The 19,812-nt window shown below is 39.6% G+C and overlaps 1 protein-coding gene across 2 annotated transcripts; it reads left to right on the top strand.

Annotated features, from left to right (window-relative positions):
* The first annotated feature begins 5,191 nt into the window (after positions 1-5,191).
* lclat1 (lysocardiolipin acyltransferase 1) lies at positions 5,192-19,537 on the top strand. 2 transcript variants are annotated; one of them, XM_038728209.1, is made up of 6 exons: positions 5,192-5,537; positions 12,378-12,545; positions 12,981-13,179; positions 13,510-13,656; positions 14,836-14,952; positions 17,128-19,537. In XM_038728209.1, the coding sequence occupies exons 1-6, from the start codon at positions 5,535-5,537 to the stop codon at positions 17,652-17,654; spliced, it is 1,161 nt and encodes a 386-aa protein (XP_038584137.1). In that variant the 5' UTR covers positions 5,192-5,534; the 3' UTR covers positions 17,655-19,537. The 2 variants fall into 2 exon arrangements, with proteins under 2 accessions (XP_038584137.1, XP_038584138.1); XM_038728210.1 differs by having other exon boundaries at positions 5,216-5,245.
* The last annotated feature ends 275 nt before the right edge of the window (positions 19,538-19,812 follow it).

Genomic DNA, 19,812 nt, shown 5'->3' with positions numbered 1-19,812 from the left:
AGTACTTGGATGACGCAAAATAGTAGAACATTGAAAACTAAACATGTCGCTAGTAGGTTATTCTTGAAAAGGGCAAAGCTGAGAAAGGACTGAACATTTATGAGAAATCAGTTGATAAAGCAATGTGCCCACTCAATGAACAACATGTACTTATTGCCAATGAGCCAATCCCTGAGGCCTTGTAGTGCGCTGATCTTCTTTGTTCTTTGGGTTTGGTTTACTTTTTAGAAAAACATGACTGAGAATTGCTCTAAACACCGAAACTGAAAGTTGACTGTCTGACCTGTTCTTTTTAAAAAACAGCCATACTACTGACAGGTATGGCTTTGCCCCATCAAACCTAATCGAAGCATTTAAAACTGTGACCTGACAGAAATGTTAACAGAAGTTCAGCATTTATAAATACTACTGTGACAGTATTTCCATCACCTAGACAGCAGGAATTTTCAGTTACAACACCAAGAAATATCTTTCTTTAAAAGCCCTGAAAACACATTTTCTTCTTCTGACTATGAAGTCCTACACAAACACAATTTCGTGCCAACGAGTAGCAGTTTTAGTTATTTCACTTGAGAGATTTCTGTATTTTTCTCACTGGTTTTAAGTGGGCGGGGTTTAGTTTGGAAAGGGCAATATAACATGCTTCCATGCACCATCAGGATTTAGCAACATATAAATCACAATGACAATTGTCAATGAATTGAATCTGATCAAACCACGTCACACAGCACTTTGACTGAGTTTCTGAATGTTTTCCCTAGAATTAGATTTGAATACTGATACCATTCTCATTTTCATTCAGTTAATATGTAGCTACTTAGCTTAGCTTAGCTTAGCACAAAGACTGATAACAGTTAGCCTAACTCTGTCCAAAGGTATTAAAACCTGTTTACCAGTCCCCTAATTAACATGTTTTATCTTGTTTGTTTAATCCATACAAAAACTGCTAAAGCTTAAGCTAAGCTAACCCGCTAATGGCTTCAGTTTCACATTTACTGTACAGATATGAGTGGTGTCAATCTTCTTCTAACTCTCTTCAAGAAAGTGAATAAGCATAATATGTCCAAAATATAACTCCTGAGGATGTTTTTTTAATTGTATTGTTGCTTATTTAGTCATGAGTATTTTATGTTAAAAAAAATCATGATTTGAAATCAAGTTCTCACAGACTTTAATCTTTTACTGCCATATGAACATACCCTTGTGTTTTAATTAACCCCACTACCGATTTTAACAAATTATTCTCTTGTATCTCTGGTGTGAAAGTGATTTCCTTACACATCAGTTTGTTAACTACTCTGCTGGTGGTCAGAGGTGACAGCATTCATTTTGCAAATGGTAAGATGAGTACTTCGTGAGAGTCACTCACTGACATAGGGGAATGGAGTGTGTCTCGCACACCATTGTTGGCATGAGATACAGTATCTTTAAATGTTTGTGAGAGCGTGTGTGCCTGGCAATGTATTAAAACTGTTGTCAGAGCTCTGAGTAAAGTCACTGATAGCTCTTCTAGTTCATTCTTGGAATTCTTTCCAGTGGAAACAATCCCATCACTGATCCCAGTGTGTCAGCAGAGTCTGACCTGCCAACCCTTGAATTCTCCCCGACTCCCAACTATAGTTCGCATTAACGCTGTTTCACTGTCACTCCTCTACACACAGACTCACACCAACCCCTCCCTCTTCAGTCTGGTATGTCACAAGGAGAAAAATAATACTTATCCGATTAACTCTTTTTTCCACTCCCTCTCCTTATTTTACTTTTTTCTCCAATGTAGTTGTTTTCTTGTTCTTTCTATTTTTCGATCTCCCAGACTTTTATCCCATTCTGTTGTTTCAGCAAGTTTCCCATACTTACATGACAGTAGAAATACACTCATTCCCACAGTGCAGGTTATGTAACGTAAGTTAACATTTCATTATAAACATCGCCCCTGTTCTTATTACCTTGCTATTTTAAAACTGCAACCTTCCTTTATAAACCACTGAGATCTCTGTGTGTGCACTCATAACTGTGTCTGTGTCTGTTTGCGCAAAGCTTGCAAACGGGCACATGTGCTTGGAGGTTTTATGTATAACTATGTCTGTTATTATGAGTGCCATGTGCGTAAGGGAAAGATTCTTTTCCCATGGTTCCTTAAGTGTGAGAAGAAAGTAGAGCTCTCAGGACACGAAGCAAAAACTCTGCTAGTTATTTATATCCTGTCTGGAGATGGCCCACCAAGCGCAGACACATATCTGGCACTGTCAACAAGGGAAGAGCTAGAGTAAGATATGCTGAGAGGCATACAACAAGGAGGGAGGATTAATAGGTGAAGGGGTCAGGAAAGGAAAAAGAAGGATGAGGAGGAGGTAGAGTATAAAGAACACCTGCACTGTGACATGGATGAAGCACATGTTATAAAGACTGGTTGTCTCTCCAACTTAGATAAGACTTGATGAGATATGGTAAAATGCAACCATAGCAAAAATGATACTTGGGAACTTGCATAGTGTCAAAATGCCCTCATAAAATGTACTTTCCAATGACACTATAAACACCATGGAAGGGGGAAAATGCTAACAAATGCACGAGATGCCTGCAAGTTTCTCATTTCACTGTAATCTGTCCTTTACCTGAATATATTCCCGGAATATATTTGACATTTGAAAACCCCACAAGGCCATGTGATGCACCAATCAAGAACAGAGGAGCACAAAGTATTGATTGCTAATCAAAACAAAGCGTCTGCAACGTCACAGTTAATCAGAGTCAAGCATACTCAATACTCAGTATCTTAGAAGACATAATGCAACTGCACAATTAACAGCCACAACACATGTGGATGGATGAGTCTAAGCACCCTGGGACTCATTCTCTATTTAACAGGGTGATGGAAGGTACATCTCCATCTCATCCTCAAGTTCTAAGCCACAGCCTGTGCTCTCCTATAGGCTGTTGTTGATATAAATAGACTGCTTATGGCCCTGCCACTCTTGCCTTATTGCCTAAAGACCAGGGTGGAAAAAGAGAGAAAAGAGAGAGGGGATAGGCCCAGGACATAAACGCAGATACAAACACAGTGGAGTTACAGTAACGTACATGTGCTGTTACAGGTGCGAGGCCGAGACATGTTGTCAGTGTGAAGAGAAGGTGAGGTAAAAGAGAAGAAGACGCAAGTTAAATCATCCATGTCCCCTCTGTGAACTACCAAGAAAGCACAAGAGGTCATTAGAGGGAAGAATGTTTAAAAAAACAAACTCTAGATGACTTTTTTTTTCAATAAAGCCTATAAACTGTTATCAATAGAGTCCATTGAAAATAAACCAAAACACAGTGTCCAATGCCTGAAAGAAGTCACTCTGTCTCTCCCACATGGATTTATGTAAGTAGAAAGACATGTCTAACATGAATTAATGTTGTTGGTCTCTACGTTTATCCGTTAACGTGAAGTTGCATTTAACTTGGCTTACCTTCCATGCTGTTTTTATCAGCAAACATAGCTAAAGTGTACATGTTTTATGTTTCTAATGGATTAAAATGACTTGTGATTCTTACTAGAGAGCTTAGATATTTGGAATTCTCAAAGGGAATATGATTAGGAGCTCCTGATCAAATTGCTTTTGCTAAATTATCTTGGACAAGCATCATTAATCATGTGGATGTGCTTCTCTTTTGAAGGTGAATTGGCACTAAACAAAAAAAAATGGGAGCTTGTTTCAAAGCAAGGTTTTTTCCGTTCCCCTCTGAAGTGATGCGTTGACCCTTGAGAAGTTTATACTGACAAAGCTATACAGTTCACTCAGTCTCTCAGATAGAGTGCATGCCATAGAGACCAGGTCATGGAAAAGTCTTGAGTTTGACTAAGTGCACTCTCCCTTTTACCCTGTCTGTCAGTCCTTCTCTACCTCACTCACCACACACGCAGCAGCATACAAACACACAAGAGAGTACATGTGCATGCTCAGATACACACAGACACATTGACCAGTTTACACACACACACACACACACACATCACTGAATGCTGAGGTAATTTGTAACAGTAGAACAGCTCATAACTGTGGGTAAAAGAAACAAATGACACATGCTAGGATTTACACTACTTTAAAAGGCTATGTTGGGGGACTCATGAAGTATATCATCAATACCATGCTTGAGATTTGAATGAGTTCTGGCATATTATTAACACGGGGATCGGATTACTAAACACAAACGTAGTACCAGAAACATACCAATCCAGTGGCAGTTCATTTCAGTGTTTTCAAACATGATTTAAAGACATTTATGTCATTACAAGGTTAAACAATCAGAAATTAACTCTAACTAAGTAGAGTCTATTAAAACAGTGTGAAGCCTACTAGATATTTTGTCTTGAAACACTTCAACCTTTTAAAAATTCTCACCTGGTTGCAAATGTTTATATAAATGATGATGCTGTGATAGATTAATTGTATTAATTATTTTTTCTTTCCTCCCCTACATGGGGATTGCAGACTTCATCTTGTGTGATTGATAGTTTGTTTGTTATGCATTGAGTTTTAAAGGCTCAGCTACTAAAATTACTATTTTGAGGTATTTGTTCTTTACTTGAGTATTGTCATTTTATGCTGCTTTATTATTCTACTCTACTACACTTTAAAGGGAAATATTGCACTTTTTATTTGACTACATTTACTTGTCAACTATGGTTAAAAGTTATTTTGTTACAGATTTCACTATCTAACAACACAAAGTAGTAAGAAGCTACTGTAGCTCCATGTCCACTAGCTAAAAAATTTAAATGCTGTTCAGACATTATATTATTTAACCTGTAATAATAATATGATATATAATTGTACATCACTCACATTTTGCTGATAATACTTGTAGACTTTAACTTTGGTTTTAAATGCTGGGGTTTTACTTAAAAATGAGTATTTTCACATTGGTACTTTTACATTGTTACAGATCTGAATATTTTTCCACCACTAGTACTTGCATTAGCAGCGCATGCATGGTCTTTTCCCCCCATTGTCTACTTTTCACCCTTTGCACCTCCTACAAAGACTATAAGAGTGCAGGTAATTTGATTACTGCTTAAAATATAACAACCATAGTCACTATCAACATGTGAGATCTACACTGAGGCAAACACTGCTCTACATACTGCTACTGCGGTCACCTACTCCATGAATGTAGCTTGTACAAACAGCACCCCCTGTTGATGTATGAGTGTAGGGACAGGTGAGGGGTAAGAAGTTGAGAGGTCGAGTTAGCAAAAACGGTAAGGCGGCTACACTTTCGCTGCAGTCGTAGCAAGTAAACGCACTCAATGAAAGCGAAGTTGTCGTGTGTCCTCGCAGAAAACAGAGCAGTCGAGAAACAGTTTCAACGGGCGTCAGCTTCAAGGACTAGGAACGCAATTGCTGAAACGCCTTGCTAGTTAGCTAGCGTTAGCAAGCTGCTAGCTGGCTTGCTAAATCGCTATGTCGCAACCAAGTGTTTGGACTTCCTGGAGCTAACGTTAAGTAGCTCACCTAAGACAAACCATACCTCTGGAGGAATAAATACGAATGGTGGGTATGTTGTCATCCAGCAGTATGTAGTAACTATTTGGCAGTCAGTTAATGAATTAACTAGCCACCAATGTTAAAACGAGAAAGATAACATGAGATAGCTTTTGTTTTATGTTGGATTTGACTTGCTAAATTAGCATTAACGTTGTTTGTGTGAACCTGGTTCTAAGCTGCACATTACCGTTCGCTCAGTGATCTGCACTGCAGTCACCGACAGCAAATATCCATGTCGTCTCAAGTGGGCGTTATAGTGTACATACAGCAAGTTTCCTTATTTCTGATGGTAACTTAACGTTAGGTACGTTAATGCTACGGTGACATTTACTCTCAGTTGGTCATGTTAGGTAAAATTGTGTTGCCACTAAAGAGCATAAACTGTCATAACGTGAACTATCATAGCATTAACATTTCCATCCGCGAATTCATTTTGACTCCACATCATCACACCATTGTTCTTTAAGGTTGTCACTTGCATAGAAGATTAGGGTGAAGTAATTATTTACGAAGCAACGTGCAAATCGAAGGGGTAATTATTTACAGACAGAACATGGCAAATCTCGTATAACTAACTTACTTAGGTTTAAAGTTAAACGTTGGCTAACCCATATTGTTTTTCTGGCTAAGGTCCTTGCGCTTTCGTTGCCCCACCCAGGGATTATGGAAAATGCGTGCACGTCAAATAAAAGTACACAGGCCACTTACTGCTCTTGATTAGACTGCATCAACGAATATACATTTATACATCATACATAGACTTTTGTACAGCTGCAACTGTTAATGAATCCCAACCAATTCAGACACATAGTCAGATGATCAAAAATAAGTAATCAAAATGCTTTCCTTGTTTGCTTGTTTACACTGGGATTATTCTTTTTGGTCATTAATTTTATTTCCCCACCTGTGTGCATGAGGATGCATGCGCAACACACATTACCCCCATTACCTGTGGGGGTGCTTGATAGTGGTTGGACTCTAAAGGATATTGTCAGGGAAATTTTACTCCAGAAAGCCAGGTTTTCTACTATGTCCAAAAATTATTTTGCATTAAGTTCAGCCTTAATCTAATGTTTTTTTTTTTTTGCCTTTTAGCTTATCTGTTTGACAAATTGATATCTAAAAATTGTGTAAGGATTTCTGTGAAACTTAGTCAATATTGAGACACTTGATTCCCAAACTTTGTATGCAAGTTTACATTAATCAAATACATTTTAAAATTATAGCCGCAAGCAGCAGTGATCGGGATCCAAGCGAGTCGCGAAAAACGCAACATTTGACATTTTTAGAGGAGAAGAATAGACGCAGATGACTTAAAAGATTAAAATGATGAAAGAATTTGGACTTTGAGATAATTGCGGAAATGCAAACTTGATTTTTACAGCATCACTTTGAGATCCTGACTACTAGTAGTACCTGACTACTGGGTGAAATGTTCAACCCACCTGCGACATGTTGTGTTTCCAAGATTTAAAGTTTAAGCTGCACGGGATCCAAATAAAATGGTAAGAGGCTGTTTCCACACACCTTCTCACAGGTTGAGGTAGTGACATCACATGTACCAGACCCGGATAGTTTTGTCAATTTAAACTTAAAACACTTACAACTGCCAAGATGTTGGTGAGAAAATTCTGAACAAAATCACACATCATTCTGCTAGTTTTGGGTGTGTTGTTAATTATTTTGGTGGCATTTGATCCAAAACTGAATTAAAAAGAAAAGTTTTTTTTTAGTTACAGCAAGATACTGAATCTCACTGCAGAGTCACCGTTTGACCAATCTGAAAACCCTTTGACACACTTGATATCGGCCATCTGGCGAACGACTCTGTCAAGTTTGGTAGGGTTTGAAGAAAGACTTGTGGAGATATAGATGTTCATTGAATTAGCATATTCTGAAAATATAGAGTGACTGACTTCTGAGTTGATGTTGTAGTGAGACAAATGTTAGTCACAAATCAGTGGATGTCCTGAAAAAAATTTCAGCTCTCTAGGACATATGGATGATTTTCTTAAATTTTTTTAAGTTAGGAATGAGAAATGTCTAGAAATTTACATTTCTTTAACTAAACCACACCTACTTTGTGCAATCATTACCAAATTTTATACATTAAATGAGTATTGACCCGAGATCGTACAAATTTCGTACGAATCCATCCAGTGAATAACGAGGTATAAACTTTTTGCAAGTTTAGCGCCCCCTAGTGGAAGAATATCCCAGGACCGCTCAGCGAAGCTTGGGCAGAGCATCTGAACAGATGCATCAAGTTTGGTTACAATAGCTTAAGCCAATTTTGATTTACGGGAATTTATGTAGAATTGTACGTAAAGACACAAAAGTAAAAATTTATGGGAAAAAAACAGATTGACGTATCAAAATTTCTTAGATAGCTTTTGATCAGCGACGTCCGTAGATGATCCCTGACAAAGTTTCAGGTCATTTGGTGAAACTGTCTGGGACGAGATCGCAAAAATAGGTTTTAGAGAAAAGTGATAAAGTTGTATAATTTGACATTTTTAGAGCAGAAGACCATTGGTGCAATGATGCAGATGAATCCAGAGATTACAGTAATGAAAGTTCGACTCTAAACGAAGCCGTTTTCGAGATAATTGCAAAAACGCAAAGTTGATTGTTATAACGCCACCATGAGGTCTACGAGGGCCTTTTTTTTTGCCTGAGTCCCCCCTTTCTCGCTCTCTCTTTCCCTCTTTATCTGTTTATCTGTCTCCTACACACACACACCACTTAAACTCATTGTTTAGCCTAGACATGCTTGACCTCTTCACTCTGCTTTGCTCTGTTGGGATGTCTGTTCTTGGCTTAAAGTAAGGAATGCAAAATGACTGCCAGGGAATTCAGACTTGGACTATGAGGAGTACGCTGTGTATTGCATGTGGTGGTGTGTTTGGGGAAGTGCTTTCAGGATCATTACTATGGTGATTTAAATAAATGTTAAACCAACCCAAATGGACGGGACTAAATCAAACTCAGAAGTAATACTTGCTCTGGAGTATGGAAAGTGTTTCCATGGATGTCTTATGTAAATAGTGTTATGTCCCAGGTGCACATGCCATCTCTGGCTCCAGGTGTGTCATGTGTTTTTGCTGTATCTATGAATAGGCTCATCTGATTGTTCCAGCAGCCACCCAAGGGTGTGTCGTGCGTTTTTGTGGCGACAAAGCCTAATTGTGGCAATTGTGCTGAGCAAGCCTGTTTTCTCACTTGCCTCACATTTTCCACCATTAAAACCAGTAACCTTTAAACCCGTATTGCATCTTTTAAGTGTACCTTCAGCCACTTAGGCCGCTGCCGTGAGACTTGCTGCATCATGGTGCCGAAGAGGGTGTAAGGGAAAGATGATGGGGGTGTTGGGAACAGGAATTGCAACCTGAACACTTCTGCAATCTTAACAGTAATTGAGGTGGAAAGGTGTAGTAGTTACAAGAGAAGAAATCACCTGCTGGATGAAATGGCTCCCTGTAGCATCATCTCGGACTCCTTGCGTCAGCAAGGCCAGGGCATAATCAAATCGAGACTCATTGTAATTTGCCTTTTAACCTTTATGTCAGGGGACTTGCTAGTAATTTACTTGCTCCAGTGCTAAGCTTAAGATTAGTGAATCTTATTAGTTGTTTAGGTTGTTTTAAAGTGTTTTTGAACGTTAGTCAGCAGTTTCCGGTTCTTGTTTATAGAGGCACACAAATAGATCCAGATGCTACATAAACACTTTTATTGTTCGTGTCAAGTTTATTTACATAGCTTTGAGACAATACTGTCTCAGCATGTAAAAGTGCAGCACATCAAAACATTTGACATTATGTGACTTGCTCAAGGGCAATTTGACTGAGTGTGTTATTCATCCACTTGCCCCAGACAGGTGTTTTAAATTATTCTGGCTACTTAGACCTCTTCTCAGGTTTGGTGGAGCCATACTAGGAAGTGCATTAAAGTCCAGGTCATAATAAGGTACAAACAAAACAGGTGCATGAGAATGGACATGAGAGGGAGATTCCAGTCAACCACACAGTCCCGAGAAGAGGTCTAATCAGGCAAAAAAAAAAAACCACTTGTCTGGATATATACCATATATAGGGATTTTTAAGAGGGACATGTTCCACAAGTGTGACCTTACCATTTGAAGCTAAATGTCACTGATGTCATTGAAATTGGCATGGCCAGATGAACCCCTTTTAAACTTGATTAGATGTGGCATGGAGAAGGAAGATCGTGTTACTTGGTTTTGAGTTTCAGAAGGATTACAAGCTGAGTTCACTTCCCTGGGGCATCTAATGACCATGTGGTATTTCTGCTATGTTGCAACTACTGTTATGAATATGCCTAACCAGTGTTCAGTCTACTTAAAGTAGGGTTGGGCCAATGCCATGACTGACATCACAATGTTGAGCTTGCATTGCGACCCCTCCCACCACCCCAACCCCCCCAACCTGTAAGTTACGGCGACTGAGACTGGCGAACAAGCTGTGTACCCGAGTATCGGTAAAATGACAATAAATCTTAATTCAACATTACGAAGCAAAGAGTGATAATCTAGCTCATACTAATCTAGCGGGCTGCCTCTGCATTGCATCATTGGTGGTTTTAGAAACAAATCATTCCACATTAGCTTTGTACTGTTAAATAATTTCTTGCTAAAATCAACACTTTGATATAATACCAGGACCAGCATTAGCTCGTGAAGTAATGTGGCAAGCCATACAACACACACTGTATATTATAATATTACTACAACACTATAAATACTATAGTATTTTGCAACGAATAATATTAGGAACTGGTCGGTGTTAACTGGCAAGCTAACGTTACCTAAGTTGAACCAACTAAAACACAAAATCACAATATATTTCAAATGATTTGCAGTAATGTTAGCTTCCCTGTCCAATGAAAAATGAACTCTCTAGGTTTTTTTGGTTCTAACACAAAGTGTACGTCTCTCCGTGACTCAAACCTTTCCGATGTTGACCATATTTTTCGTCTGTAGTCAATCTGATTCTCTTTTGCCTGACGGGCCTGACAGTTCATAAAACCTTTTTGTTGTTGTTTATCCTTATGTGGAGTTTGTTTTTGTTGGAGTCTATGTTGTGCTTGGAGCTGTTTGTTTTTTGGTGTTAGTAGACTTGGGGATAGACGATATGGCCAAAAATGTTATCACGATAAAAAGTTTCATATCTTTCGATATCGATAATTATCACGATAAATATCAAATAGTAAATCAAAAGTAATAATCAAAAGTAAAATTATGTAAAACCTTTTTCAGTCCTTTTTTCCTCAACAGAATAAACATCTTAAGACAAATTAAGTCCTAATTTGTGTATGATTCAAGTGAATCAAATCAAACATTTATTGAATATTTATTGAACATTTGTTATATTGTTATTGAAAAAAATATATTGCGATAAGTATTGTTATTGTTTTATTGTCCAGCCCTAAGTAGACTCCATTGTTAAATGCGGTGTGGTCACGTGTACAGTTCAGAATGAGTAGGCAAGAGGCTCGGGAGCGCATGCCTATGTAAACCAATGGATTTCATGGAAAATCCGACCTGATTTCTTCACATAGGAAGCAGCATTGTGGCTGTTCCAACAACCGAAAAATCAGGGGAATGGTTCATTTTTATGTGAGGTTACAACCCGCTTACAAATAGGCAATACAAAGGTGATTAATTTAAAAACTACATATAGTCCCTTTTTAATGGTTTTTACATTTACCTTCATATAGTAGGCATTGGTATCTATACAGTTTGTATCTATGTGGTTTTATTTCAAACTAGTTACTACATCACCTGTTTTCAAATTTCCCTGGTAATACTTACACTACTAAGATGTATAAAAAATTTAAAAAAAAAAAAGGCGTAAAGAAAGTAATCAAATCATTCATTTCTTTATTGAAGGATAATGTTTAAGCTTATCAGTTTTATTTGGATGCAGGTTTCCTTTGTAAAGGTGTTTGTTCCTTATCTTTTTATGTACCAAGCCTGCCAAAAGCAAAAGCTTTTTTTACAATTGAAATGCTCATAATTAAAACAGCTAGCTGGATACATAATTTCCATGGCAAATGAGAGTGACCCTCTGTATACTTTGGTTTTGATGGTAGATTTAGAGACTCAGAACAGAAGAACACTTTGCACAGGTGTGTAGGAGATGGACAAATGGATCAAAAGTTGCAAATAAACCCCAGCACACTGTATAACTTGCAATTAATACATTTATTTGCTACTTTTATGAGCTAGACCTTCAAATCATTTGCCTGATGAAGGTCTAGCACAGAAATGTAGCTAAATGTAGTATTGCAAGTTAGACAGTGTGTGGGAGTTTATTTGCAAGCTGATTAGAAACATGTTTGATATAGAGATGTATCAACATCAACACCAGCTTCACTGGATATAGAAGTTATATTTTACCACAATATTTTTTTAATTTTAAGAATGTCATAAAATGTTTATGCCAGTACACATACTGTACAGTCAGTGAATGATTTTGAAGCTACACCCATACTTTGTTACCCATAGTCAGAAAGGTTCCCTTATTTACATTCCACACAAGGAATGTCTGCCTGAGTTTCCACTGTTTGTGGGAAAATATGTCAGAGTAACAGCAGTCAGCTATTGATGAGACTGTCGATAACTCCATTTGTTTCATGTTACAGAGTTGTTCCACTTCACCTGCCTTTCCACAGTGGGAAATCTAAGTCAGGAATAATTTCCATAAATGTCATCGTTTTTTATCCCCTTAATATAACAACTTCAGCTCACGCTTGACTGCTCATGACCTTGTTATTCATTTAGCTTTGATTTATATTCCTAATCTTGTATCGTTCATCTCTCCACAGATGGCTGTGTCGGTGCGGGGCTTGTACTTTGTGGTGACGCTGTTCTTGGGTAGTTTCTTTGGAAGTGTCTTCATGCTGGGACCAGTTTTGCCCCTTATGTTGCTGTCTCCTGCTTGGTACCGCTGGATCACTGATCGCATCGTTGCAACCTGGCTCACCCTGCCTGTGGTGTGTACACCAGCTTAGCCTATTTCTGTGCATGCCAGAAGGTCTTAAATTAACTGTGTTTGACACTGTCATGATAATCTGCATCATCTCAGCCTTATTTATAACTCTCTATTTAATCAGATATTATTTTTGTCAGAAGTAGACTTAATTTATACCAGATTGCCCTTAAGAGCAATTATGCAAATGTTGTTTACAGTATCCACATGAATTGATGGCATTATTAATTTATTTTACTCTCACTCTTGTCTCTCTCTCAAATTTATCTTACCACCTTCCCAGTCCCTCCTCTTTCCCTCTACACCCTTTCTAAATTATCATACCTTTTTCCCCTTGATTATCCACTTCTCCATTTTGCTCTGGCCCCTTTCCATTCTTCCCTTTCTTTTACTATTTCTTAATCCCCACCCCCCACCCATCCTGGCATCTCCTCTGTAGTCCTTGCTGGAGCTGGTATTTGGTGTGAAGGTGGTGATAACAGGCGATGGCTTCATCCCAGGGGAGCGAAGTGTGATCATCATGAACCACCGTACACGCCTGGACTGGATGTTTCTTTGGTGTTGTCTGCTCAGGTACAGCTACCTTCGTCTGGAGAAGATCTGCCTCAAGGCTGCCCTGAAGGCTGTGCCTGGCTTTGGTGGGTATACAATGGGTGCTTGCCCTTTACCTGTACACACATACCCTGCCCACCTCTGCATAGCATAATATAATATATGCTTTGCAATGTATGGCTTTCCTTCATGAAGGTTGGATTTGTTTGTACAACGGACTGTTGTATTTGACTAGTAAAAGCCTCTTGCAAGAAGACAATGGTTTGACAAACCTGATTTCCAGAGGTAGTATGTTACATAGCATAGGTACTCTGATGGCAAAGGCCCAATGTCAGATACTGTTCCTGGGAAACATAGGTTCTGCCTGCTTTGAGAAGCAATCAATTACACATGTAAAGGGTGAATGTATTCTCCAGGCTGGGCAATGCAGGTGGCCTGCTTCATCTTTATTCAGCGTCGTTGGGAGGAGGACAGGAAGCACATGGAGAACATGCTAGACTACTTCTGTGACATCAGAGAGCCCCTGCAGCTGCTACTGTTCCCAGAGGGCACAGACCTCACTGGTGAGAAATAAACACTGCATCCATTCATGGGACAGTTTGCCCACATTTCAGTTGTTACTCTCAGAATGTGTTACCCACTAACCAGAGCTCAATGTGGCACCTGTCTTACACCTTTGCACTGACACTGTTATGCAAACACAATTTCCTAGTGATAAGACATAGGCAAATCCCTTGACGCACACCCCACTCAGTCATTTCTGCAAGAATGCTCTGATCTTTCAGTGCAGGCAACAGCGACACCAGCGTCCAAAGCCCTTTCTGATCACAATTAAGCCAATCAAAGTCCAGAATAGCTTTACTGAGGGAAGCTTAACTTCTCTTTTCATACTATGATATCATGAGGGGTCCAGTGACGTTACATAATAATTGGCCAGCAGATGTAGGGCTTTAGAGGTTATTTCATTTCACTTTTGGTGTTCTTATGCGCCAGTACATGTGTGTCTGCATGTGCACATACATCTGCATTTAAGCCTCTTAAACCTCAAGGCTTAATTTGGCACAAGAAACAAGGGGACGGGTACACTACAGTATGTTCTGATGTATTACGGGAATGTTGTCCTGTACTTTACGCTCCAAATGGTTGTTCTAGAGACATACATACAGACCGCCATCTACAGGATCACATCATAGGTGCCCCACTAAAAATTTCCATGACCCCTTTTAAATCTTGTAGGGCTTGTGTGAATTTAATGAAATATTGTGTAAGATTGACAAGTCACAGCGGAGGACTGATCACCAAAGGTCTGTCCATGGTTCTTTTGTCTTACAAGTCACCCTCAGCTACTTGTTACAATGATATGACTGAGTCATGATAAAGTTTACATGTTTTGGCAACATGTTTCTGAGGAATGTTTGGTTAGTAAGAATATTTCTTGTGTTTATTTGAATTATTATAAAATAGAATAACAATCTGAGCAGGTAAAACTGTTATTTTCAGTTGCGCCTTAAAATAAGTACACAATAAATACACAATTATACATTATACATCCCTTCTTTCCTGCAACTACAAATATTATGATACACACAATTTATATACACTTAGTTGACTGCTACTGTTAACATATGTTGTATCTGGCAATTATTGTTATTTCGGAACAGTTGCCAGAGACAACATATGTTAACAGTTAACACAATGGTATATGGTGAATGAGAGATTTATCATGGGTCTGTCTGTTGTAGAAAATACAAGAACAAAAAGTGATGCGTTTGCTGCCCAGAACAGCCTGCCAAAATTTGAATATGTGCTGCATCCCCGCACCACTGGATTCACCTTCATTGTGGACAGACTACGCAAAGGTCAGTTGTGATCAATATGAACTTATTCTGAAATCAAGACATACATTAAACTTGACAATAGGGCTGCAGCTTTTGATTATTTTAGTGATTGAATATACTATAGATGATTGCATTGATTCACTGAGTAATCGGATAAGAAATACTTTTGCTTGGTGCCCCTGGTCCCAGAATCAGCTGTGTAACTCATTTCACTTTTAAACCCAAATTCACCAACTAACCAGTCAGAGAACAACAAGCGCACGTTTATACATTTACAACTTAGAATTGTGCCTTACCTTTGCTAGCCTTCATCTCAATTAGCAGTTGTTGTAGGCTAGTTTCGTTTTACAGTAGACACCCTGTACAGAGTTGTTTTCTTTTAGCTTGAAATTATCCCAGACTTTGGACACTTTCTGTATTTTTCTCTTCGTCCACTGCTATTTTTTCTCTCTTCCTCCATTTTTGCAATCAAATGACGTCGTTTTCACTTGTCCGCTGCATAAGGGCGTTGTGCGACAGTAATAATCGTGATGCGAAACAGTGTGCTGTATACTGTTACATGGATTACACAAAGTATCGATGTCAAGAACATTATTTTTAGTAATCAAATATTTCAGCCCTGCTTGACGATGACACAAAGACACAAATGTCAGTTAGTAGTAGCAGGCATGTGCTGCCTACTTAAAGAAAATAAGTAGGACACAAAACCTGTCATCACAATGGAAATGTTATATCAGCAAAACCAAGAGAAAATGACATGCAGTCACGATAACTGTAGTTAACCCACGGATGTTATTCGTAGAGGGATCATACCTGTAATTTTTTTAAATCTCAGACCTACGCTTCATCCTGCTGCCAGCCATTACAACACCCCTGAGACTGTCATGTTTCCCTATGAGCTCATTCTGGCAGTCCTCCAGACTTCTTAAATACCACCTCTGGCCCTGCTGTCTCATGCCCCACCCGCCCTGGATGCTGAGCATTGCACTAACTCACCAGGCAGGTGTCATGAATCAGTGTGATGTCATCAGACTTAGCTAATTCTCCTCTCCCTCTCTGCACTGCTGACTGACTTGCTGTGCATGTTGTTCTTTGTCCAAGTCCACTGTTCCCCTCTCAGCTCTATTTTTACCGTGGTAGAGGTGAGCTGTACAGGAACAGGAGTTGGCAAGTGGCATCCTGTCCACTTTATATTTAATTCAGCTCTGTCTGTGTGTTGTAAGAATACTACAGATCAGTGATGATGCTATATAAAGCTTATGGTAGTTTTGAAGGCAGAGAGGGGATGAAGCTCTAAGACCCTGGATAATTAGAGGTACATGTGTAATGGAGCTAAGAGCTGGGATTTTGAAGGGTTAACATTGTTCCAATAACCAGTGCGAATGTGGAAAAAGGATAATATAAATTCTCCCCATCAGTGGCATGTCGTCATCATCATGTCTGAAACTTTGTAGTTTACACTAAGTAAAGAGTCTAGTCAGTGTCTTGTGGTTGTATTATTAACCTGGGGGTCGGGACTATAGTTGTGAATGGAATCACTTTGGGTGAACACTAAGAAATAACTGTCATATGAGCAGAAACTTGATCACAACTCACAGGTCTGTCTCTTTTGTTGTAAAAAAAACATGCCAAACGTAGGGCGCCTGCTCTGGCATTGTTTGTGTGTAAAAGGTGTACAAACACGCACGAGACAGGGAAAGAGAGATCCGTGAGGGCACATGAGACCCTCAGAAAGAGGAGACACCACTGGTAGTAGCCTACCAGTTGGTCCAGGGGCTTCATCTTTATGATGGTCAGTTTAAGGCTTATTTTACGATGAGTCGGGGGCAGTTGTTGCAGTCTCCAGACAGTCCAAACAACTGTAAACTTCCGTCAGCACAACTGAGGACCCGTCTCTCCATTCATTAGATTGGACAATGGGTAAAAAAACGCAAATGAGGTCAGGCAGTTTTCTGTCCAGAACACCATGCACTCAGATCACTCCAGCCAGCCAAAACGTGAGGCGCCCAGGTCGCATAAACACTGCACACAACGCATTCTGTCTGATCCGGGGGTAGGGGGGTCGCGAAATATTTTCAACCTCAAAAAGGGGTTGGACTGCCAGAAAGAACCCATGTATTACACTATTATATCATTAAGCGTGTCAATTTTCCTTTTCCTAATTTAAACTGTGGAATTAAAATTCCCTTTTCCTAGGAGACAACCTGGATGCTGTCCATGATATTACAGTGGCATACCCTAAGAACATCCCTCAGACAGAACGCCACCTCATCCTGGGGCTTTTTCCCCGTGAGATCCACTTCCACGTCCGCCGCTACTCAGTGGCCTCACTGCCCACCCCTTCCTCTGACTTGGAGTACTGGTGTCGAGAGCGCTGGGCTGAGAAAGAGGTCCGTCTGCGTGAGTTCTACTCAGGCCAGCCTCGGGCCTTTGATAGGGAAGGTGTTGCTCGTGTGCCACCTTGTAAGACGGAGCTGCGAGTGACTCTGATCAAAGCTGCTTCACTGCTGTACTGGAGCAGCTTCATTGCCCTGTGCTTCACTGGCCTCTGGTTATGGGCTCCTTTCAGGCTTTACTTCCTGGTCATGGTTGGAGTGTATATGGCCCAGCAGAAGCTGATTGGAGGGCTGGAGCTGCTGGAGTTGTCCTGCCATCGATACTGGAAGTCCATGGCTGCCAGTGTGGGTGAGAAGAATAAGGTGATGGATGGGAAGATGCAGTGAGGATGGAAAATAGGGTTGACTAGACAATGACATGTTTCCACCTATGCTCAGCAAGGACACTGAGGACTCATTTGTCCTGGCCTGTTCTGTCCAGTGGGCAAGAGGATCCCTTTGCGAGACCCAGTGCTCCATGCCTTAGAAAGGGAGTAATGAGTTCACCTCCTGATGGTATGCATGGCTTCAGTGGAGAGAGCTTAATTTTCTGTTGAAGAATAAAAAGAGGAATGTTATGTACATTTATCTGTGTTAGATTCAAAGAATTCATCACATAATTTGTCACTTGCCATTTGTATGTCTGTATAATTTGTTATTTAGCTTGTGGTCAGTGCATTTTATTAGTTTATGTTGTTAGTGTTTATTAGGTTGAACCTCAGTGTGGACATGTGTCATGAAACAATGCTGTTTAGTATTTTCTTATACTGTTGCCATGTCTTTGAAACTAGTTTTATTGTTTTCTAATGTTGCCCTTGGTTTTATATCAGTGTCATACATAATGGAGCAGAGCCATAGTACAGATTACCTGTATATATGATGACTTGACTCTTAACCAATATTCAAATCAGCACTATAGTAAGCAGGATAAGACTGATTACTGATTGATTTAAATGAGTTTCCATTAGTAGTCTTTAGTTTAACAAGGAAAGAAAAGGACTGCTATAATTCCCAGAGAATTATAAAGAAATATACAGGTATATGTGTACCATTGTTTACCTTTTATTGGGTATTATTACCCTTTTACACAAATTGGGAAATGAACCTTTCCCAGTTAGTCCGTAGAGATAACTTCTGTGATGACGTTTGTCACTGTATCTTGAAACATGAGTTTTGTTATTCTGCTCAAGTAGCTTTTGCATGTTAAAAGCCAAAGGTGAGAAAAGCAGCTGTGATCTCATAAAAAGTAACCAAACAGAATGTAGTTTGTCTTGTTAAGGAAGGGAAGCTTCACCAACCACTTGCAAGGCTGCCTGCAGCTATACTGCACCTGTAGTCATCAAGATCGAAGATCTGTCATAGATCCTATGTCTGAATAACTGTGGAAGCAGATGAGCTTTGTGCCCTTTCTGGGAATGAAGGGATGCCTTGTACAGGCAGGATGTGGGTGGTGCAGGGGTGGAAGAATGTCCTGTTGGGACAACATTACCCCTCGATGTGCAGGGTGGCACAGAGGACCAGACTTGGAGTGGAAAACTGGCCCTGAACTCGACCTAATCCAAAAAAGCCCTCTAATGCCCACCTCTGCCTGTGTCCCTCGCTGGGGGACTGGCATTGATGCGTCTGCTAAACTCAATTAGCAAATGACAGCTGAGAAAGCTACACCAATTGTCCCAAAAAACAGACAAAGTGAAACAAGATTGGACTGGCGCTTGTACCACACTTTTAGCCATTAACTCTGCTTGCCAGTCAATACCTTTTCAATGTAAATTGTGGGAGTCATGAAACATTTGTCTCTTGGACAGTCTATATAGGTTTAGGCAATGTGTGAGCTAGCTGACCACTTAAACCCTATTTTGTGAGACCGATATCTTTCACGCTGAACCACACAATAGAAAGTTGACTGTTTTTTGTTTATATGAATCTTAAGCTCCTGTAGTTAAAGTGTAAAGGGGCTGTTTCCAGTCACTGTGATCTAGCTGTGTTAATTTTATCATCAGCATGTTAGTAGTGTACCAAACATGGTACTATATCCGTGTCCCTCAAAACCCTGAACCAGCTACAATCATATTACTCTTTGACTTATGCTGTTTTTTGTTCTGCTCATTTTACAATCACTTGTTGATGCTGGACCTCTTTAAAGTCACTGTCCTCAGGTAACCACAGCGGACACTTAAGTCAGTCTCATAAAGGAGAAAATATATATCTGAATAAATATACTACGCAACTCATTCACGTTTCCTGTCATTGTTCTTTTGAGTTTTATGGCAAACTTAGGGACTGTTGACTACTGACTTTATTTCTGATACTGCTTGTAATTAAGTGTAATAGCTCATGTCATTAGACTTGCAGTAACATCAGTTTAAAATGTTAGACATTGTGTTATTACATTATGTAGGAATTGGTTTTCTTTCATTGATTCATCACTCCACTAATGTAGAACAACACTTCTGATACACCGTTGTCATGTTTTTACTCTGACATCTTTAGGTGCTGCAGAGCAATC

The sequence above is a fragment of the Micropterus salmoides genome, unplaced genomic scaffold (genome assembly GCF_014851395.1).
Source record: "Micropterus salmoides isolate LMB-PRFRI ecotype aquatic unplaced genomic scaffold, ASM1485139v1 Ms_hic_scaffold_19, whole genome shotgun sequence".
In the NCBI taxonomy this organism is placed as follows: Eukaryota; Metazoa; Chordata; class Actinopteri; order Centrarchiformes; family Centrarchidae; genus Micropterus; species Micropterus salmoides.
This window is presented reverse-complemented; position numbering and strand designations above follow the sequence as displayed.